Consider the following 23,599-nt stretch of genomic DNA (forward strand, 5'->3'; position numbering starts at 1 on the left):
TGACGTTGCCAAAGAGATACATGTGGAACTACATCCACTGCCAAAATATGGTCAATTGACTAAGATACAAGCAAGGGGTAAAGAGTATTGGACTTTGCACCACGTGCAACGACAAGATTCCCATAGGTAATCTTCCACGAGGAATCACCAAAAGAAACTACATAACTTATATAATCCAAAGTGCCAACAGAGATAAGGCTCTTTGTAACATACATCATGAAGAGTGAACCAAATTGTAGTTGGACATCAGCAATACTAACTATCTCCAATGCCATGTCATTACCCAAATGGACAGATCTAGTCAAACTGCAATAGGAATGAAACCACTCTTTTTGAGAGGTCACACAAAAGGAAGCCCCTGAATTTATTAGCTAACACTAAGTATACCTTGACAAAGCATCAATTAATTGTGAAGTATCAAGAGAAGAAGGTGCAAATCATCATTAGAATATCAGTCTACATAACATTAATCTCTTCAATCTTTACATTGGACTTGCTAGGGACAATCCTATGATTATTATTTTGGTCTTGTTCTTTACCCTTTCCATTTTCTTTGTGCTTGTCCTCGCACATCTTATGGCACTGCAACCGAATATGCCCTGATTTCCCATAGTAATGACAAGTCAATGAGGACTAACAACCATGGGATTCGCTATGAGACTATCCACGTGACTGAGAGCAAAACTACTGAGAGCCTTTGCCATGGAGATCATTACCTCACCTACCATTATTGCCTCTAACTGTCAAATCATGAGAGGTGTGGGAAGCATCAACATTCTTTTTGTTAATATCTTCAATCAAGAGTGCACCCTCTACATCCTACAACTATAACCCATCAATAGGTGTGTTGGCACACATAGCAGTGTGAAAGGTATCCCATAATTCAGATAGTGTAACTAAGAGAAATAAGAAAAGAATAGTACCCTTGAATTCAATCCATTTTGAAGACAAATAATTGATAATGGAATGAAACTCATTTAAGTGTGTAGACATAGAAGTGCCCTCCTTCATGAGAAGGTCCATGAGTTGCTTTAGCCACCCAATACATTTGAGAAGAAGGACTTTCCTTGTCATAGACATTGCAAAACTTTTCCCATAATTCCCATGCAGACTGCCCATCAGAGACAACATTATAGAACACTTTCTTAGAGAGGGATAATGTGATAGTGGACTTACATTGCTTATCTAATTTAGTCCAATCATCTGCATCAATAAGTTTGGACTTGACACCCTTCTAATTCAAGGACCTAACTTGCATTTTCTACACTAAAACTTGCCAGGCTGGGCCTCCCAGTAGTTATAGTTGGTGTCATCCAACTTGTCAATATTAAAGATAGCACTATCAGTCAAGCCACCAACCATAATGAAGGTAAATTAGTGCATGAACTATCAAAACAGGCTATTGTAATTACTGCAAACAACCCTAAAATCACTACCATATCAAGCTAGAAACAAGGTGTACTAACCAATTAATGAACTATCCACAAGCTCAATCCAAAGGACTGTCAAATGAAGGTGACTGCTTACATACGTTGTATAGTAAACTACAATTACATCATGCTGAAGATGAAGTACATCGGTTAGAAATCAATGCAAAAGAGGTGCAATTACTAACATAAGACAAATTGCAATTGCCAGGGAATAGCTCCAACTAGGGGTGAGCGAATATGTGACTGGCATCGAGAACTTTCAAAGAATTAGTGTGTCAAATTGAGATACCTCCCATAGGCATAACGATCATGTATAGAGTGGGTCTCACAGGTAACATAATAGATCGACTAGAGGCACAACGGATTGAGCAATGTAATGGAAACTTAGTACATAACCAACCAAGATGCATGCATCACTGACAACATCATGAAAAGATAGGTGCTAGCTCAAAAGTAATGTTAGATCATCCTACTAAGCATTAACTATGTACACAAAGCATGAAAAGAGTATGTACATGTCACCAAGTTCCACGGTCTCACTATAATACCCTCAAGCTCAATTGGGTAACCAAAAAGCTCAATGTAATACCCAAATTTCAAGCATGGATCCCACTAAAACAAAATTCGAATGCCAAATAAGCAAACAAAGCTCAAAGCATCGTGTGGAAGGTATCCATACATCCAGGATCCAAGTAGCATATATATGAGAGCATCCGACCCAAGTATCTTATAAAGCTCTTATCGGAGCATCAAATAGCCATATATAATAGTGAATGACAATCAATGTCGAGGTTTAAAATGCCAATATATGCTCAAAGGCAATCTAGAAGCATAACCAAGCATGTAACATGAACCATAAGCATCGATACATCACCTAGAATTATCGGTAAGCACCCGGGAGTAATAGGCATATGCTCTCATTGATAGAATAACATTAATCCCTTTATAAATAGCAATGGAAAACCTTTGTAAGATTGAGAAAAAGGGTGCTCAAATCATTTTCAAAGCATTTTGATACATTGGCATAACATTCACAGATGATCTGGCATTAAATAGACATTGCAAGAAGCATGAGTGACCTCTAGATAATGCATGAAATGCTATCCTGAACTGTATGGTAGCAAACTCTCAAAAACTATGAATCAATGGCAAATCCCAAGAGATCCAAACTAATGCCCAATTCCAAATACAAGTACTGGGAGGTGTTGCCAATGATGATGAGGGATTCCAGGAGTGCTAGTATGTTAGAGGTTGGGGGAGTGATTGGATGGAGCAAGAGAGATTAACCCAAGAGCGTAAATCACACTGCCTACCTTGGAGGTTCTATAGGGAAGACTGAAGCAAATGGAGGACAAGGCAAGCTCCAAGGGTTGCCAAAGAAGGCCAAGAAGAGGTCCAATGCAGCTAGAAGTAGCTTGGAAGACACAAAGTATCAAAAGCATACCTTTGAATGAGAAGCCATGGCTACCATTGAAACTTTGAGTTGAAGCTTTTCTTCACAAGCTAAAGCAATGTCGGGTTGAGCTCCTCAATGTTAGTGCAATGGCTCTGATTCTAGTTAAAGGGAGCAAGCCTTGAAGTGGAAGCATGGAGCGGAAGTAAGAGCTATGGTGGAGAGAGAGAGAGAGAGAGAGAGAGAGAGAGAGAGAGAGAGAGAGAGAGAGAGAGAGAGAGAGAGAGAGAGAGAGAGAGAGAGTCATAATGTACCAGCTTTCCCTTTATTCAAATGTCATTGAAAGAATAAATAATATATGTGTGTAGGTTTATGCGAGTATGGTCAGTGTAACTAATACACGGTGGGCTAGGCACATGTGCCTTTACACCCAACATATAGGAGGAGAATAGCTTGTGATTTGATTAGATGACCCAAGATCCTAGTCTTTTTGCTCTTGCCATTGATGTTGGTGATTAAATGCTTTGGTTACTTCAAATTTTTGAGAATTACATGCATATCTAAGGATAAGGTAGGGTTAATGCTACCAAGGAAGTTGAAGGTGAGGCTCAATGCTTTCTATTTTGAAACCCTTAAGAGTAAACATAAGGGAGAGTGTGGACTTAGTTAAGGATGAGGACTAGAGATAATATTCAAATCATGCAGAAAAATGTGAAGTCTTCAACTAGCTTTTATCTAATATTGTTGGCTCTCTACCTATCAACAATTTTGAGGCAAAACCTAAAATTGGAGATTTTCTAAATTATAGATTTTGCTTCAAGAGGCTTTTGCTAGATAGGCCATTTTCTCAAGTTAAATTGGAATTTATAGAAAAGAAGATGAAGAGGAGGATGTCTTTTGGTCGAGATGGACTACATGTTGAGTTTTACTAAACCTTTTAGTTTCCTTGCCAAGGATCTATATAGGATGTTAAAACTAGTTTAGAGATAATGGGGAAGTCTTGGCTTTTGTTTTAATTATCACTCATAAATATAACCCCCTAAACTTATTAGGAGAACTTGATTGATTGATAGGAATCCTCTTCTGTATTCAAGTATCTTGGTTGCCCTACTATTGTGGGATCAGTTTATCTCTTTACTCTCAAAGATTTTATTTGCTCTTCTATATTTAGGTCTATTGGTTGCCCTATTATGTTGTTTGCCTAGTAAGCAACTAGAGCATAAAGTGTAGATGACTGGAAAATCTAGAAGCCCTCCACTTGCTTGTTCCGAGAAGCTCATTGAATGGAGTTGAAATTCATGTGCCCATAATGGGCATGCCAAAGTAGCGTAAGCTCGTAGAAAGACCGTGCATCAAGGGTGGTATGGTTCTAAAGCCCACCCCCCTATATACCTTTTCAAAGAACAACACATGTGGAAGAATCCTCAATGGTGATAACATCCTAGGTGAAGATTACACATGGACTTAGCTGTGTCAAACCATGGATAGAAAGAAGGATAAAACCCAAATCTAGTACATAAAGACTTTATCTCAATGATTAATTTGCTCTTTCATAAAATCAAGAAGAAGTTGTAGTGTTGGGAGGGATAAGATTGCGATTTGGCTAGAAGGATCATTGTAGTGAAGACTATTCTAGTGTCTTCTACTCTTTTTGTTGGTACTATATTTTATGTTTTCTTAGTCAAGCTAGAATAGGATTGAAGCTTTCTTCAAAGCCTACCTTTAGAGCTTAAGAGACCCCTAGAATTGGGTTGCTACTGGCTAGGAACATGTTACTATTGGGAAAGAGAAGGGATGTCTTAGATTAGAGGATGTGTTCTCTTTACTATAGAGATTTGCCCCAGTGCAGTGATGGACCAATATTGCAAGGTACTTCATTTGTCAAAGTGGGCCTAGGTTGAATGTACATTTATTTTGTGATGATAAGCTTTTTAGCACCAAGATCAAGCGAGCTATTCAAGGTTTCGACATGATGCAAGCTTTGATTAATTGCTGGAGAAGCATAATCAATAAGGCTGAGAGGTGCGGTGATAGCAAAAGGGTGACTCTTTTGTTGCAATTAGTGTGGATTCAACATCAATGCAGCTTTTGAACCCATGTATTACATTTGCCCAATAGACCCAGGTTGGTAGCTAAGCTTATTGGCAAAGTCATGCATCATTGGATGGATTTATTCATGTGGCTAAGATTGACTTAGAAGTCATGGGAATCAATTAGAGAAGAGTTTCACCTTACTTCTAAGGAATTGACATAGATGTAGGAAGTATTTTTGAAGAAAAATGTGATGTTGCTTACCTTGTTCATGACAATAAGGGGGAATTGTTTGTGTTATTGGTCATCTATAAGGAGGTTAAGCTTGCAAAGGCAAAGAAGAGGGTGGGGGGGTCGGGTTTTAGCAGGTAAATCGAAAGTTTATTTTGAAGGTCAAGGAGTTGGGATAAACACTTTCTCATGGCTCTTTGAAAGTTTGGAAGTGGCATTGTAAGTATGTTTGGGGTGCTATGCCTTCAAAAAAGTTTAATGTTTCATTATGAAGATCTTGAATGGAAATTGTGGGCTATTATTAGAGGAGTGGTTGTTAAGAGGGTTTGGGTAGTCAGAAATCCCAGAGTTTATGATGGAGCTATGTATGAGAGAAGACATAGATAATGCCTTTCCTAGGAGCTTCAAGAATGTTAAGGTTTTGATGAGAGATCTAAAGGGATAAAATAGCTGCTCGTTCTTTGAGTATCCTTTCATGGATGTTGCACATGTTTTACCTTTGTTAAATAACTAAGTGATTGCATTATTGAAAACAAGTATAGCGTAGCTTCAAAAAAGTTAGCATAAGGGGTTGATAAAGTGACGACCCCTATGCAGCGTTACACACCATCCCCAATTCTCACATCGTCTAAGAAAGGAGATTCAAAAGCTTTTGATTGGTTTTCGCTTTGTTTCACATTGTCCTCCTTCTTGCCTTCAGTGTCATGCTATTTTTTGTGAAAGAGGCCGCCTTCACGGGCAATCCATTGAGTTGACAGAAATATTTAAGCTTGTCCTTATGAGGAGAGAGAAAATCTAAGCTTCCCTATGAGTCATAACCTTGCTTTAGGCATCATAATGGGAGACAGGGTATTGGACACAAATAGATTTGTAATGTGCCTCAGGAGGATCGAAGTCACGCGTGACGCATCCCTAGAACTCAGCCCACACTTGATCCACTACGCCATGACCCCATTGGCTTATCTCATATTTTGGACGATGGACACGTGTCGTGGTGACACTCTAGGGCCTCCTTGCCCCTAGGAGGGAGTATTCGGGGCCCGCACATTATTATTGCGCAGGGAGCAAAATCCGCTGTTTTAAAGACACTCTTTACGACATTCTGCTATAAATTCCCAATTCCTCCGGTATAAAAAGTCAAGCCTGCTTGCTCATCAAAACATGTGGCATGGACCGCCGACAATCGTGTAAAGCGAAGTGCATGCCCCCACGAATTGATTTGCTGCAGAGACAGCGGAGACGCAACACTCTCCCTCTAACAACACTACTTCCTAAGTTCATAGCCATAGCATTTCATTCGACTGCTGGTGTTGCTTGCAGACGCCATGGCTCCTACTGCTCTTGCGGATGAAGATTTTGCTACACAGCCGATTTCCACAATCGTTTTCATCGTCGGTATGCCCTGTGTTCCACACATACACAGACACAGAGAGAGAGAGAGAGAGAGAGAGAGAGAGAGAGAGAGAGAGAGAGAGGGGCTGACTTACATATTGACCTCTCTTCCCTTCGAAACGCCACAAAAACAGCTATGCAGGCAGAAGCTCTCCCCTTAGTAGAGGTTCTCAAGCTCGAGCAAGACGACGGATCCCTGTAAGAAAGTCCTATCTTGGTGCCTTTTGTCTTTATATGGTTTCGAACAGTCAACTAATAGAGTTCCTATCTCTAGCTTACGTGTTTGAGAAGCTGCTCCTGTTTAATTCCAAAGGTTCAAAGGAGAGCAGGTGTCTCTAGCATGATAAACTGAAAGTGTGCTTGGATCTGCTTGTAGACAGTTATGTTGCATTTGCCAATGTGACAAGCATTGTACCGCTTATCGCATCTTTGTTTCCGCACTAGTTTGTGCAGGATGTGTTTTTCATGCCTTGCATTTAGTTTCCATGTTGTAATTCAGGGTTCTTGTTTGTGATGCTCTTCTGGAACAGTGCTACAAATGAAAATCCGGCTTAAGATTGTTGAAAACTTTTGACTGGACGCATTTATGAGTGTACAAAATATAACTAGTTGTGTGGCATTGGCCTGTGCAGAAAAATAAAAAAGAACAACCAACACACACACACACACACACACACACACACACACACACACACACACACACACACAGAGGCTCTAGGGGTCAACATGGCCTGTTTGGAGGACTGGGATTTGGAGGACTTGCCCATTTATGGATTGTCGTGTTTTAGAAAAATGGGCACAACATGCCACACTATTAAGACGACATGCAGCGAATGGAGCTTTTTCCATATTTGTGCTTGAATGTGCAATGAAATAGGTATTGAGCATATGCAAGAATGAGTTAAACTTAAGAGGCATCCACTCTAGTACTTTACTATCATATTACTTGAGGAAGCTTGAGTGGTAACGGCTGACCTGGAATCTATTTGGATGTGATCCATCTCATTCACAAGTGCTTGCAAGGTAACCTCATGCTGAGTTCCTGCCTTAACCCATGCTTGAGCCTTATGTGCTCACGCTCAACCTTCATTTCCATGTGTATGTGCTTTTCCTACTCAACTTTTTGTCATGATACTAGTTAGGTAATTTATAAAATGCTGTAATTTAAGATTCATTTTGGTGGTTGATGGAAAAAAGTAGCAGTTATTACATCCTTTCAACATCCAGATGGGTGGTAGTAGCATTGGTCATAGTGGTTATTAAGTGACTTAGTGTGCATGCATCAAGGGCCCTTCAGGGTTAGGGAAGTCGAGCCCTAATTATAGGACTCAAGGTCCTATTGTGCACATCATTGTGTGATCACCACTCTTGGACTCTTGGCCCATAGGCCAATGTGTTTGTATACTAGGATGGTGTGGGTTGGTGGTGTGGGACTCTAGTCTTTTGGAACTTTAAAGTTTAAGATAAACCCACATACATTCTTGAAGCTCTTGGGGGGTACAATATTGGTTAGCATAAAATGTGGCACGAGCTTGGGCCATTTTAATGCTTTCCCTTGTAATCGCCAACATCTTTTGCATATCATGTAGATACATCATTGGACTTTGGTCTTAGTAGCTTGCTACTTTTATTGGCTGCACATGAAGACTTTTTTTGGGTCTTATGCGTGAGTGTCTGTAGTGTCAACTTAATAAAGCTAAATGGCACAAACAAGCAAAGATGTTACATCCTTTACAAATTCCTTGGAAGAAGTGTAGTAGCATTTCTATGGATTTCTAGTAGGATACCTTGCATGAATCGAAGTCATGGTGCCATCTGGGTTGTGGTCATCGATCAAGGAAAATGTCTTGATTCATTCCCATGAAAATGATTGTCAAAAGCCATGCGTTGGTTGGTCTCTTTGTTAAGTATCTTTATAGACTTTAGTTAGTGATCGAAATTCTAAGTTCAAAGGCCATCTATGGCAGATAATCTTCTAAAAATGAGAGACTTGATTGTCCATGTCATCCTCGGAGCACCCTAAGACCAATGGACAAATTGAGAGATCAAATCAAACTATGGAGGATATGTTGCATGCACATGTTTCTTGTAGACAATCCATTGATTGTCATTGAGCTCCACAGGGTAAAGATGCAGTCCTTGGTTGACTTTTCACATGATATGCAAGAGATGTTGATGATTGTGAGGGAAAGCATTAAAACAGCCGAGGATTGTGCCATGTTTTATGCAAACCAACATTGTATTACTTGAAAACTCCACGAAGGCATGTGGATTTACCTTAAAGTCCCAAAGGACTTTGATTCAATAACTATTGGCAAGTGCTATAAATTATCTTTGAGGTATTGTGGTCATTTTCAAATTACCAAGAAGATAAGTAGCATGTTCTATGAGCTTGATTTACCTCTGAAGATTTGAGTTCACCTTGTATTCCATGTGAGTCATTTGAAAGAACGACTAGGGCAAGGTGAACTAATAGTTTCAATTGAGGAGGTCTCTTGGCTCGAGGACATTGCTTGCTATGTTCCACTCTAACACGAATCGGTTCTTGACCATAGGACTAAATGATATTGTTTCATCGTTTATCTTGAGTATTTAATTAAGTGGAAGAATTATTTGGAGGTGATAGTGTTAGAGATTGGCATTCCTTGGACAGGTAGTGACATTTTTGAGCAGTTTTTTGTAGTCGCAGCAGCAGGCAGGCCACACGGCAGCTAGTCCGTGTAGGTGACGTCAGTAGGCAATAGGCAGTGCAGGTGTCACATGGCACAGTAGGTCGGTCAGCTATTGTGTAGTTGGACAGCTGCTGGGCAGTTAGCTGCATTTAATGCAGCTGACGTGGATTATTTATGGCATTTTTTATGGGCTATTTGTTTGGCCTAGCCTCCACATACACTTATAGTTTAGATCTCAGGTTTCGAGGCTGCTGATCGTGGAGGCTGCCTTTGGGGTTCTTAGAGTGTGAGATCTTTGAGGTGGAGATATACGTAGACATATACTCTGCGCCGTTGTACATATTTGCATCCTTATACAACATTCTTCATTGCAGATTTTCTGCGTTCCACTCTTTTTTTTTTTTTTTTTTTTGTAAAAGGTAATTGTATTAATTACGAAAAAAATACAAGATTACTGGATTACAAGATACATGATGACACAAAGCCATCATGTGAAGAGGTTCTCTCTCTCTCTCTCTCTCTCTCTTTTCTGATTACAAGATACACGAGGGCCGTGTGGGGAAGCCCCGTAGTAATGCACTGAAAAGGTTACACCAATCATGGCAACGACCCAGAGGCAATTGCCATATGCCACGGATGCAAATCCTCCCGAGGGAGCAAGTCGGAGTGTCAGATGATATCTAGCTGCCAATGCAAGAGCCCTTTAAGCCTGGCAATATGTCGGGGTACATTAGAGGCCGAATCAAAGAGAAAAGCATTGCGCGTGGTCCAAATGTGCCAGCATCCCCAATATCTGAAAAAGTGAAATAAGAGCTTCTCATGCAACTGTGGCGGTGCGGGATACTTCGGGCGCACAAAAACCCAATCGAAAGGAGTTAGCGAGGACCCCACCACCGCGCGCCAAATGTGCGACAAGAGTGACCAGATATTCTTGGCGAGCGGGCAAGAGAGAAAACGATGTCGGGCCGATTCCGCCGGTGTGGTACAGAAGAAACAATTGCCATTCGAAATGCGACGCTTGGCAAGGGCCGAGGCCAGAGGAAGACCACCAATCATCACCCGCCAAAGAAAAACCTTGCATTTGAAAGGTGTCTTATTTAGCCAGCCCTCCATCAGCGTTTTCTGCCACCATGACAACGATTTCCGCAGTCCCCAAATAGTATTAGCTTTCTCTCCCAGCCATTGGTGATCTTGAACAAGAAGATGATACACCTGATTAGTAGAGGCCTTTTCCAGACTCAGGCGGCCTGCAAGGTCCCAGTCTTGCCAAGGGCGATCCACAGTCAAGGCAGGAAAGGGTTGCCGACTCTGAAGCTCCGACGAAAGCTGCTCCCATAAATCATGGTATCCACGCGGGATCTTGAAGAGTCGCCGAGCAGTCCGAAACGATACGAGGACATTGCGAGTGGCAAGGGTAGCATCCGCAACCGACGTCACACCTAAACGGGCCATGCGATTAAATCTTGGTCTGAGTTGATGTTTATCTTCCCATGAAAGGAGTCGGGATACTGCCAACAATTCCAGCTGAAAGGAGTTAGTCTGCAAGCGGTCCCCTACTGGGTGCCAACGGGCCTTTTGGAGCACCACTTTCCAAGAGCCGACCAAGTGCAGTAACAAAGAGGAAGAGGGACTGGAAACACGAGAGTCAGCATTAAGGACATGCCACCAGGAGGCTCGAAGCCGTGTGTTGCCATGGCGGAGCCCGCTGTCCTCAAGAAAATAACGGGCTATGATGGTCCATGGGTGATGATCCACACACATGGCACGAAAAAGGGACCACCGGAGAGCTAACATATGAGTGTGTGCATCCAAAATAGCTCCTCCACCCATGCGCTTAGGGATACATGCGTGCGACCATGAAATCCAGGAAATGCCGGCCTGCAGTGAATCCTTCTTCCACAGCATGAAACGGATGGGATGAGTGAGGGCCTTCAAAGTAGTAGGCATCCATGGCAACAAAGGCAGGAAATACGTTAGCATTGAAAGCATGATTGTCTAGGCCACTTTGAGGCGGACATGGAATGGCCACGCTTGCGACTTCCAATACATAAACTTCGCTGCCAGTTTTTGTGAAATCCACTCCAGCAGGTCTTTTGGCCGTACATCCACCCCCAATGGGTATCCAAGATGCCTGACAATGGAGCCACGGGAAACCACTTGGCCTTTCCAGCCCAAGGACTGTAAATCAGGCTCCGTACAACTGAGAATGGCTGACTTAAGGGCATTGATGCGAAGCCCAGAGGCCTGACCAAAGAGTGTCCAAACATCTAATGCCCTTCGAATGTTGTCCCTGTCCGCCTGCAAAATCATAAAGGTGTCATCAGCCAAGGATTGGCTAACGAAGTGCTGACCCAACGGAAGAGACAGCCCAGCCAGCTGAGCAGAGGCTGCCATGGAGGATAACATTGAAAGGACCGGGTGAGTCGCCAGGGCAAAGAAGAGAGGGCTCAAAGGACAACCCTGTCTGACTGAGCGTGCAAGGACAAATGGCTCTGTAACTCCACCATTAAGCATAACTCTGGAGGAAGCCTCAGCACTAATGGTGTAGATCAATCGGGACATTCGGGTACCAAAGCCCATAGCCGACATGAGGTCTGCAACGAAAGACCAGTCCACATAATCAAACGCCTTTTCCAAGTCCAATTGGATCAATACCACTTCCTGACCGGAGTGCCGCGCATAGTCAATAGCCATTTGCACGTTTAAGATATTATGCAGAATGTTGCGGCCCTTAATGAAACCATATTGGAGAGGATGCACAATAGCTGGAAGGTGCTTGTGAAGCCGATTCGCCAGCACTTTGGAGTAGATTTTATACATGGAGCCCATCAAAGAGATCGGTCTCCAGTGTTGCAACTTTGACGGCGAAGGGACCTTTGGAATTAGTTTGATAAAGCCTTCTTTCCATGAGGAGGGCATGACCCCCGTTTCCCACACCTGCTGAAACATGGCCACCAATGGCTTCACCAACTGCGTGGCCGAGGTCTGAAAGAATTCATTAGTGAGACCATCCCAGCCAGGACTTTTATCATTCGGCAGATGCAACAAAACGTCCATAACCTCTTCCTCGCAAATATCTGTCTCCAAAGCGGCTTGCATATCAACTGGAACCTGCTGGCGGACCAGATGATAGAAGACCGAGCAGGCATGCGTAACCTGGCTAGAAGGCGAGGAAGAGGAACCAAGAAGTTCCATAAAATAGTTTCTGCACATAGTGACAATGGTCTGCGGATCCGTGACCATGGGACCTTCCGAATCCTGGAGTCTGGTCATATTTTCGCGAGCCGGAGACGCATGCAAGGCACGAAAGAACTTATGAGACTGGCAGGCGCTATCTTGCAATGTGTCCGTCAAGTTGTGCAGCTTGGCCTGTTGATAAGATTTCAACTGAAACACTTGAATAAGATGGGCCAATCGCCTCTCCAGAGACAGCAGAAAATCATCATTAGGGGAATCCAGGAGCAAGGAACGGACCAAAGCCAGTAAGTCTTCTGTTGCATGTCGACGTCGGCGGCAAAGCGAGGCATGATGGATCCCATATTGGCGAGCAACCCGCTGCACATTAGAGAGCAGCCGTGCAAATGAAGGCAAGCCCTCAGAGGCAAAGTCCAATAAGAACCTCTCAATCAGCTGCTGCATATAGCCCTGGAAAATTAAATGCTTCAAATAAGAGGAGTTGAAACGTAAAGGGAGCCTATCCAGGAATTGCACAAAAGGTGCAATAGAGCGTGCCCACATCTCAAGCTGGAGGGGGAAATGGTCCGACAACGCATATTGCCGCAAGACCTTCATTTCCAGCATCTCGGGAAGAAAATCATCCCCCTGCATGATATACATTCTGTCCAGTCGCGACCAGGTACTTGCATATTGTGCGGAATGAAAAGTAAATCCTGAAAAAGAAGGGTGAAGCCACGACCAAAGATCTTGCTTGAGTACGTGCAAAGCAAAGGAACTCCACACCCGGCTTTCCGGCGTATCCATTACCGAATGCCCTGAAGTGGACTGAGAAGAGTCAACACACATATTGAAATCTCCCATCAAAAACCCCCTTCGGCCGAGTGACATGGAGCACTGCAAAGTGGACCAAAGATCCTGGCGGGATGCGGGATCATTCGGAGCATAGAGGCCCAACAGCCATAAAATCTCTCCTTCAAATAAGACTTCGATCACCAGAAAGCGGCCCTGCACATCATTTTTGACAAGGACAGGCTGATATTTCTCATGGACAATCATCAGCACGCCCGAATAGTGCGTAGCATGGGTCCCTGCATAAAACAGACGGAATCCATGACAATCCATCACTTTTCCTGCTTCACCGTGACTTTTGTGCTCAACTGCACACAGTACATCCCACTGGTTCTCATGCAAGACGGTCCACATGGCATGTTGCTTATGGCGAGAGCAAATGCCTCGCACATTCCATGTGGCTATCTTCATGTATCCTCAAAGAAGGAAGTCAGGAACGAGGCGCCTGTTGCCTCGATTTTACCTTTTCCGCGAGAGCATCCAGGACACCCTCATCCAGAAAATCAGCCAATACTGCAAAAGAATTCTGGCGACCTGCTTTGGAGGTAGAAGGGAAATCCACTGCCTTGGGAGAGGGGCGGGGATAACGCCGATCCCAGGGTGTAATAACATTTCCTTTGGCATCGAATGCCAGCTTGGCAGGTGGGCCTTCGGGGCCATCGGTATAGGCTCTCCTTGGAGACTGATTACGGGGGGCAGACAGGGCCGTAGGACGCGCAGCTTGCTGTGAAGTGGCCATTTCTTTCCGGCGCGTATACGTGCGCACGGAATCCTGGGGCGTGGTAGGCCCAGGATCCGCCAGGCCTGCATCCAACTTTTTCCCTTTTTTGGGACGTGCCTCAATCCAATCAGTGCGACGGGAATCCACACTCAGGACCTGTTGTTTGCCTTTATCCATGACATGAGGAGACTGAAGGGCTTCCTGGGGCGTGGCATTAAGCACCATATCGTCCTTGGGCAGCACAACCTACGCATCCTCCGAAGACGATTGCTTTTCAGGGCATTCGGCCATGAAATGCCCCAATTTACCACATGAAAAGCAGTGGCCCGCAAAGTTGCCCCATTTTAAGTGAAAATACAAAGGATGCATGCCCGAACAATTGAGGCGAAGCCACGCGGGCCTTTTCCTGGCCGTGTCCCATAGCATGCATAAACGGTTGCGGTTCATCGCCCTGAGGCTTGGGGGAACCAGCACTGTTCCCACAACTGCCATCGCATCCTTCAACATGGGCCAATAGACCGCCGGACAATTTTCCACCTCTACCCACACCGGGCATTCGCGTTGAAGCAGACGCTGGAAGTCGGCCATGGGGCGCCATGGCACAACATGGACCAGGCAGCAATCAAAGAATAGCGGCAACTTGGACAGGAGCTCAGCGCGATGCGTTTCCGATTTCAGCAGGACCTCATAAAAGCCGCGAGGTCCAAGGAAGATCTCCTCAACAGACTCCCCTTGCAATAGATGGTGCAACCACTGGCGAATATGTGAAAGCACTGGGATCCTGCCAGTGAAGAAAAGTATGACTGCACGATCATAAAACACCGAGAAGGATCGCAAGACTGATTTGGGGTCCACCGTGGCGTCCAGCACATCATCCGTTCCCGCAACAGAAAAAGATTCGGTATTATGCTGGACATAATCACCGAGCAGAGTATTGGCGAAGTCCAGCAAATGCTCCCAGTCAATTTCCTGCGAATCCACAGGATCAGAGGCCACTTGCACATAGGAGCGTTCCAAGGGACTCATTGGCTCATCAGGCGTATGCTTGGAGCGTTTGCCGGCAGGTGGCAGTTCAGAACTCGGCGGAAACTCCTCCGTGCATGGCACCATATCTTCCGGCTCCTCTGCATCGGAATCAGGGCCAAGGGCTGCCACCGTTCGGTCAAGAAAATCCATATCCAAGCCAGCCATACTGCTGACTTCACACTCGTCCTGGCAGAAGGCGAGCTAGGTTAGGTGAGGTCGATCCTGCGCAGGGACGGATTGCTGGTCCCCAGCTGCACGCAGGATCCAGTCAAGCCCACGCTGCCCTGGGGGAAGGGGGCCAGGCGGCACGCAGGGCAGGGCGGCGAAGAAATCACAGGGCAGGGCGGCGCAGCACGCAGGCGGGTCAAAGACGAAAGGCGCACAGGGGGGCGACGAAGGGGGCGCAGGGGGGTAGCGACAGGCGAGGGGTCAGGGCGGCGCACAGGGCGGCGCCAAGCCCGCAGGTCAGAGGGGCGGCGACGGGGCGGGGCACGCAGGGCCAGACGGGCGCAGGAGGGCCCGACGGACGCAAGGACGGACGGGCACGCAGGGCCCCGACGGGCACAGGGACTCGCAGGGTCAGGTGGGCGCAGGCGGAAGGTCGTCTGCGTTCCACACTCTCTCTCTCTCTCTCTCTCTTTTCTCTCTCTATTCACTCTGTCTTGGTGATACGCTTCTGCATTGCTTCACTCTGACAGATAGCTACTTGAGAGTCCGTATGAAGTCGTTTTTCTTACTTTGTTCTTGAGGATATTGTTGAGGACAACAATCATTCATAAGGAGGAAAATGTTACATCCTTGGATATCCGGATGGGCATTAGTAGCATTGGTCATAGTGGTCATGAAGTGGTTTAGTGTGAATGCAATAAGGGCACTTCAGGGTTGGGGTAGTTGAGTCCTATTTATAGGGCTTAAGGCCCTATTGTGCATGCCATTGTGTGATCATTGCTCTTGGACTCTTGGCTTGCAGGCTAAGGTGTTTGTATGTTGGGATAATGTGTGTTGGAGGTATGGCATGCTAGTCCTTGGGATGTGGTCGTGACATGGAGTGTTGCTAGTTCCCAGACTAAGGGATGAGTATGTTTGGCTCTATGGTTGGGAAGTGAGTTTGATCTCCAGTCCCTATATGTTTGTGGATATATGCCATGTCATGTGTGAAGGTTGGATTCTTCATGGACATTTTAGCAATTGTAGCAATTTTGGTGAAGGCTCTGGTGGAAAGTTGCACACGAAAAAACACACAAAATTAAATCGAGGCTGACTTGCTAAGAATTTGGTTGTGAAAAACAATGAGGCTAACAACAACGTGAGTAGGAGGGAAAACTATAAAATGCAGCAAAAGGCTTATCTAAAGGGGAAACAAATTGGAGGGCAGCGTTGTGTGTTGCAAGGCAGGTTGAAATGCAGAAGTTTATGGTGGCTGATTTGAGAGCAATAATTAGGTAGAACCATTCAACACACATGTAATGCGAAAAATTGCTGAAACACAATTGATTTGAGATACTTGTTGAAGACTAGACAACCATCAGGTTTGGGAAGATTGGGATAATAACCACAAGGAGGCAGTCGGGCACTTGAATACTTAGGTATACACTCGGGGTGTAAGACTCAGAGTCCTAATTCTTTTGAGATTTGACATCCCTTATATCTTACTTTATTCATGGCCAAAAGAAATGTTGTGAAAACCTGTAAAAGTAGGACCTTCATTGCAATGCCCCATAGTAGGTGACAAGTGTATCATGTGCCTCCTATGCAATAGTAGCCCTATAAGATCCTGCAGCAGCAAGACAATCTATCATGAAAATGCATCTACCCATTCTTTAGCACATAATTTAAATGAAGATTTTGCTTGCATTTTAATATCTTTGAACCAAAACATGGGTCGCCTCCGAGAGATCCTTCATAAGAGAAGAAATTAGACTCCACTAAAGTAAACACTGTTACTATATGTGGTCAATGGCTCAATGTGTATGCTACACCATTCTCCTTCCTAGGCACATACTCAATCTTGAAATTGAATTGAGATGAGAACTGTCACAAACGTCGTTGCCAAAGAGGCATATCATATTGTGATTGAGTGAGAAGATAGCGTAAAGCTTGTCAATCAGACTTGATACAAAAATCTTGCGCAATCAATAGTGCTCCACTTCTTTAAGGCATGCATAATGACCAAGAGTTCCTTTTAGTTGGGATAATTTAACTCAGCTGCCTTGAGTTTTCAACTTTCATATGCCATTGAATGGCCACATTGCAGCTTGCTAGAGCATTATTTGTACATCACAAATCACCACAAAAGGTTCATTGAGATTTTGGCAATCTCAACATAGGATCTGAAGCGTAGATAGTCTTTAACTCCTTGAAATCTTGGTCCACCTCTTGCTTGCACATTCATTGGAGTTCTTGTTGTGTGGCATTTGTAAGAGGCAATGCCACCTTTGTATAGTGCTTTGTGAACCCGCCATAGAACATTGTCAATCCCAAGAATATGTGCATCTTCGGTGCATCTTAATAGGCTGCCCACCACTCAGCCCTACCTTGTTTTCACATTGTTGGTGCCTTGTTCTCTAATGTCCACACCCCTTCCGGATTCGAGTTGCTGTCCATCAGCTAGGCATGTGCATCCAGCCCTCCTTTAGCATTTGGCGATTGGTGTATAACCATTAGGGCCTTGCGTTTGGAGTTGGTGGCAGTTTCCAGCCTGTTTCCACCTTCAGCTAGCCATCATCTATAGGTTTTGAGTCTTGACTGCTTGCATTTGCTGCAGCCAGGCCCTTCCAGACCGTATTTATAGTCTACCAGCTGACATTAGCTTGCCTAGAGCACTCCTACAGCTGCGTTTTCTGCTTGGAGAATTTGTTTGCATCATTCCGATAGTCTTCAACCTGCTGCCCATTGTTTCATGCTGCTTCAGTTGTGTTCAGTGTAAGCGTGGGGAAGAATGTGAAAATGACAATATTTTGAATTTAACCAAATTGATCAATTATGAGAGAGAGTGAGAGAGAGAATGGGGGGGGGGGGGGGGGGAAGGGTCCCCTTCCCTTAACAGGAATTTATTGAAACAAACCATGGGCACAAAGTGCCTAAACCATATACAAAGGGTTGATTTGTTGCAATTTAAAAAGAAAGGAGTTTTGAAACCCTAATTTGTGTATCCTCCGGGTAGCAAGCTGATTTTCTTCTTTAGTGCATGGACTAGATCAAGCTAAGTAGAAAGTGCTTCTTGGTTGAGTGATACATAGGAGAGTATAAAGCATATGGTTGAAATTTCAGTACGAGAGCTTATTTGATGTAAAAAAAGAGACCTTCAATATAGGTGCTTAAAAGTGGAAAGTAGAGACTATAAATGACAAGTGTTTGTTGAAAATGATTAAGTGTAGGGACATTTATATCTTTAAAATGACACATATTGCCACATGTCACTTTTCTAGAGAATGAAGTATCTAAACCTTCTACTCTAAAAATCTCTCAAATGATTAAGAATTTGAGATAGCCGTTAAGGATGTGAGATAGCCGTTGAAGACAAAATTGTTCTTTGTGAAACTTTGGAGCCATTGATATGAATAGATTTTTTCATTCGAGTAACTAAAAAATGGTAACCTCGTAAATTTTAAGAGTCACCAAATTTAGATTCTGGAGAGCTTAATTGTATAGGTTCGATGGTTCATGGTTTGTTTTTTTGATCATGAGCATCCAACTTTCCGAAACCACTCATTATATGGGCTTCTAATCAATGTGACTATCCGAGTGAAAAAGTCTTAGTCATTTGGGTGTTTTGTCAATCTAACCGCCCGACTAAACTTGTAATTTCTCTTGGACATCTGGTCTTGGGGTGTTTTGACCATTGGCCATCTTTGAATAGAAAAACGAACATTTATTCGTAGTTTGAAATATTCAAATAATATAAATCGCCTTTTAGAGTAAATGAGCATAAAATTAATTTGAATCATTGAGTCAATATGACTTGATAATAGTTAATATACAAAAGTTTGGTTACATTTTTTCCTCTTAAAATCCATATTGTCCTCAAGATGTTTGAATTATTTTTGGTTCTAGAGTTTCTTCATAAGCTACAAGTATTTCGGCAGCTTGGGGAATGGAGCTTGCTTCAAGCTATAGATAGCCTTTTACAATCTATGGACATGATCCTCCTTTCCTTGCTTGAGAAAATGTGGAGGTCGTGAAACATAAATCTCCTCCTCAAGGATGCCATTAAAGAAGGTAGGCTTGACGTCTATCTAATAAACATTCCAACAATGGTGAACTGAAATAGCCATGATAGCTTGAATAGTAGACATTTGAGCCATAGGTGCAAAAGTCTCAAAATAGTCCAAACTTGCCCTCTGAGCAAAACCCTTGGCAACAAGCTTAGCTTTGTGCTTGTCCAAGGAACCATCTACAAGGTACTTGGTCTTATAGATCCACTTTACACTTATTACCTTTTGCCTCCATGGATGTGGAACCAACTTCTAAGTCTGATTTAGCTTGATAGAATCTAGCTTCTCCTGCATAGCTTGACGCCAAACATGTTGTGCAAGAGTCTCCTTAATTGTAGTAGGCTCTCTGTCATGAAGAATGTGAGTCCTCAATGTGGTAAGGCTAGTGTAGAAGACATCAAACCGAGGAGATGGGAGCTGAGTCAAAAAGATCATAGCCATGTCTTTAGAGGATATCATGTGACCAAGAGGTAGGCTCACTCCTCTTGTCCTTCATCTTAATGATTTGCTCCTTCATGAAAGAGGAGTTATCAATATTGAGCATCTGCAACTTCTTATCAAGGGAAATCTTGTGGGCAAACGTCTTGTGCTGATACAAAGACGCAACCTTCCTCCATACTTTTGTCACGATCTTCAACCTATGAACATGCACAAGGATAGAATCTTGCAAACTCATAAACGAGAGGATTTGGCTCTTGAGTTGAGCCAATCCCACAAGGTGGCATGTCCAAAGGTCGAAGGTTTGAAGATATGCTAGGGTTTGCACTGAGGAAACACAACATGTACAACCAAGATTGAAACACAAAGACTTAGATAGAGACAACAAACCCTAAACGCCAAACACAAAACACAAAAGCTCAAAACTTAAACATAGAGACAAATATAGAGAGAAGAAACTTTGAAGTGAATGTATGCTGTAAATGAATGTGAGCTTATACAGAATGCCCAAGGGTGAAGTGATGCAGTGTCGGAGAGTGACCTCCATCAGAGATAGATCCCAAGTGTAGTAACCATGAGTGGGAGATGAGAGAGTGCTGAATAATGAAGGGCAGCAGGTTGGTCACCAAACACAACAGTCAGAGGCTGAAATCTACTAAACGCAACAGTGTACCACTAGAGCAAGGCTGAAAACTGATCAGCCAAGGTAGAGAACTGTCATTGACAACAATAGAGGTGTTTCTTGATGTAGACGGTGTGCTGGACAGCAAAACATAGGTATTGTAGCAGTTACCCGATGGGAGAGATGGCAGTAGCCTGTTGCCTGACACCACATGCTGAAAATGCAGGTTGATCAGGTGCTATGATGACTTAGCAAATGGAGATCTCCAAATAGTAGGGTGATGGCTGAGAACAAACCACCTAGGGCTGGATAGTGATGGGCTGCAGTTGGTGATGGTTGGATAGTAGATGGTAGATGGCTGATGGTTGAAATCTGCACGGTAGAGTGAGAAACCTGCACCAAAGGATGAGGTTGAATGGTGGGTAGTGTGTCTATTTATAGATGTTGAAGGGTGCCCCAAAAAATTAGGGTTTTGGGGGACCATTGAAACTCTCTCAAATCGTACACTAATTTTGCATTTTCTTTAATTAAGCATGTTTTGGGGCTTTTTAAAAATGCCAATAAGTTGTAAAGCGTGTTTTAGCTCAAGAGAAGGTGTCGAGTATGCACTCAACCTTACATGACCACAATGAACAGTTTGAATCATGTAGTTTGTCTTCTTTGGGTAACGAAGGTAGAATAGGCACTTTCTCCGAGGGTATCAAGGAAGGCACCTTCACTTTGGATGGAGCCTTCTGTGATAGATGAATAGAAGGGGGACGGTTTCAAATAGGAGACTCTTCCTACTGACGATACTAGTGATAATTGCGTCTCTACTCAAAAGTGTTTGGAAAGAACATTCTCCCCTTAGTTATCAAAGCTTGTAAATTGGTAAGACATCTTTGATTCTGCAATCACATGGAAAACTGTTTTTTGATGGAAACAACATACAAGACAAGAAGCAATTAGGTATAGTGGATGTAGATGTGCCACGTGTACACAATATCTACCACCAGAGGGATGTCCCTTGCACGAAGGGTGCTGTTGCCTATAGAAAGTTGACAATGGGCTGTAGAAGCCATCAATTGGGCAATAAATGCTGCCGCTTGGTAGTGGATATTGACGACTTCACAGTGAATGCTACTACCCCTGCCAGAAAGCTGAGGATTGGCTTCTAGATGATATCGCCTTTGCAAAAATCCTTCAGATATGGCCATGTTTGCAGCAAAGGCAAGTTGTAGCATCTACGTTTTGTGATTGGGAATCTCCTCCACAATAGATCTCTAAGCTGTGTCCTCACTTTAGGCGATGATGCCATGCGAGTGCGCAACAGAAGAGAAACACAGAGAGAGAGAGAGAGAGAGAGAGAGAGAGAGAGAGAGAGAGAGAGAGAGAGAGAGAGATGTAGGAAGAATGCTGCACTGATTGAAGAAGAATGTTGATACAAAAGGGAATGAATTAATTAGTCCTTGCACATAGCCCATGGCATTAATGAGGGCACCAGATCAGGCTGGTGATGATAATGGCAGCACCAAAGTTTGAGAGTATCGGAGACGGAGAGTGCAATTTGCAAAGCGTGCAAAATGAAGTGATTTGTCAAGTGTGGGGGCTGAGCTGTATATAGCCACATAATGACAAAACTAAAAGAATTTTGTGGCTGATATTTCTTGGATTTCATAGAGCCATGTCTACACTTTAAAAAGCATGGGTAGTAGGGCTGTTTTGAATGCATTGTTGCCAGGGGGTTCAGAAACATGAAGTATGAAATGGGTTTCAAAGGTTTTACTAAAATTTCCTAAAATGTACGAAACGGGTTTCATTTGAGATGAAAATTATTGAAATTTAATTTGTGTAATACACTTCAAGTCTCATGGGCCACAATAGAACACACATTGAGCATGATTTAGCATTGCATAGAAAATCTAAGCGAACAACCAATTGACCAACAATTTACATACTTAGTACATGTACTCCATGATTCATCATCTAGATTTCACGAGTATAAGAGAGCAATAATACCATAGTTTAAAAACTGCTCAAATATATGATTACAATCATTCAAAATAGCAATAACAATCCATGTCTCTATAGGACATCAAAGTGTGATGTGTCACATGAATTATGAAAGCTGCTACTAAATGTGCTAGATTTGATCCAACATGCAAAATTGGGTTGACTGTAATCTTGAAGGACAAAATTTTAATTCAATTGTTTCCTATGTTTCAAAAACATTGGGTCATTTCTAATGTTTCCTACATGTAGAAAACACGTTTCTTGGCAACTATGTTTGGATGTCTACACTCACATGGTTACCTTTTGTTGGTCATTGTTTCAAGCCATGTGTGCGGGTCATCAACTTAGGTCTCTACTATTCTTTTTTTCCTTGAAGACCAAGGAGTTGCGCATAGGAATTCTAAAATTCAGGGTTCATGGTGGCACATGGACATTGACTCCTAGCTATTGGACTTCTTTTGTTCTTTTGACCTATTTGGTATGCTCATGGAATGTTGTCCTTTAGAAGCCCTGCTATCCAATTGAACTTGGAGTCAAAGGCATGCCATCCAACATTCTCCAAAGAAAGATTACATGCTAACTCCTTGCAGATTGAGTTGTTGGTTGTGTCTTGGTTGCTCTTGGAAAGGAGAACAAGATGAGCACTCCAAATTTAATTGGATGGCATGTTTGGGTTTGGTTTCTATTGTAGTGCGACTCTCTCACCTCGTAGTGTGACTTTTTGCATAGTCGGATGGGTTTTTCGTATTCCTTATAGGTACTATGATTTGTGGAACATGATCTCAACACATTTGTAGGATCGACAGCCCTTTTTCACTCTTGATTCAAATCATCTTGGTAGCAGTCATATGTGTCTTACATAGTCATTTCTTGCCTGTGAGCCTCAGTTTGAGTTAGACGGGGACATTAGGAGCTTTGGCACTCTGTTTGCCATGTGTTTTGATAGAGGAAGTTGCTCTATTTTGTTGAGATGGGTCCGACACAAAGATTGAGACAGCAGATGTTCGTTGTGCATGGGGAGAGAGAGAGAGAGAGAGAGAGAGAGAGAGAGAGAGAGAGAGCAGAGTAGAGTGAGCACGTTTGTAGGTATAATGACGAGAGTGTACCTTTAGGTTTTTAGATAGATATATATGTGTAAGTACAAGTGCTAAGGGTGTGTTTACACCCGAGCACATTTAAAAGCACGAGGCCTTTATTCCCAACAACTTTCCACCTAAAGGCAATGTGCTTGAAGAGGAGAAAAGAATCAGCTAAGTCTAGGTATGTACAAAGCTGAAATATATATATCTATCCAACTTCCATCATCTGTTGGCAATGAGCAAACTGCTCTGTTGGAAGACCCTTCGTGAGAAGGTCTGCAAGATTATCATTTGTATGTACTTTGACAAGCTCAATGCTCTTGCTGTCAAGT

General features: G+C 43.3%; 1 protein-coding gene across 1 annotated transcript in view; it reads left to right on the plus strand.

Annotated features, from left to right (window-relative positions):
- Positions 1–6,200: 6,200 nt before the first annotated feature.
- The window catches only part of LOC148016634 (5'-methylthioadenosine nucleosidase-like), a 65,678-nt gene continuing 48,279 nt past the window's right edge, over positions 6,201–23,599 (plus strand). Inside the window, exons 1-3 of the mRNA XM_087664604.1 lie at positions 6,201–6,320; positions 6,405–6,480; positions 6,612–6,675. Of these exons, the coding sequence (XP_087520730.1) occupies positions 6,411–6,480; positions 6,612–6,675 (134 nt within the window). The 5' untranslated portion in view covers positions 6,201–6,320; positions 6,405–6,410. The remainder of the gene's footprint in view (positions 6,321–6,404; positions 6,481–6,611; positions 6,676–23,599) is intronic.

The sequence above is a fragment of the Lygodium microphyllum genome, chromosome 23, assembly GCF_053477565.2.
Source record: "Lygodium microphyllum isolate KBCC chromosome 23, Lygodium_microphyllum_v1.1.10, whole genome shotgun sequence".
NCBI classification, from domain to species: Eukaryota; Viridiplantae; Streptophyta; class Polypodiopsida; order Schizaeales; family Lygodiaceae; genus Lygodium; species Lygodium microphyllum.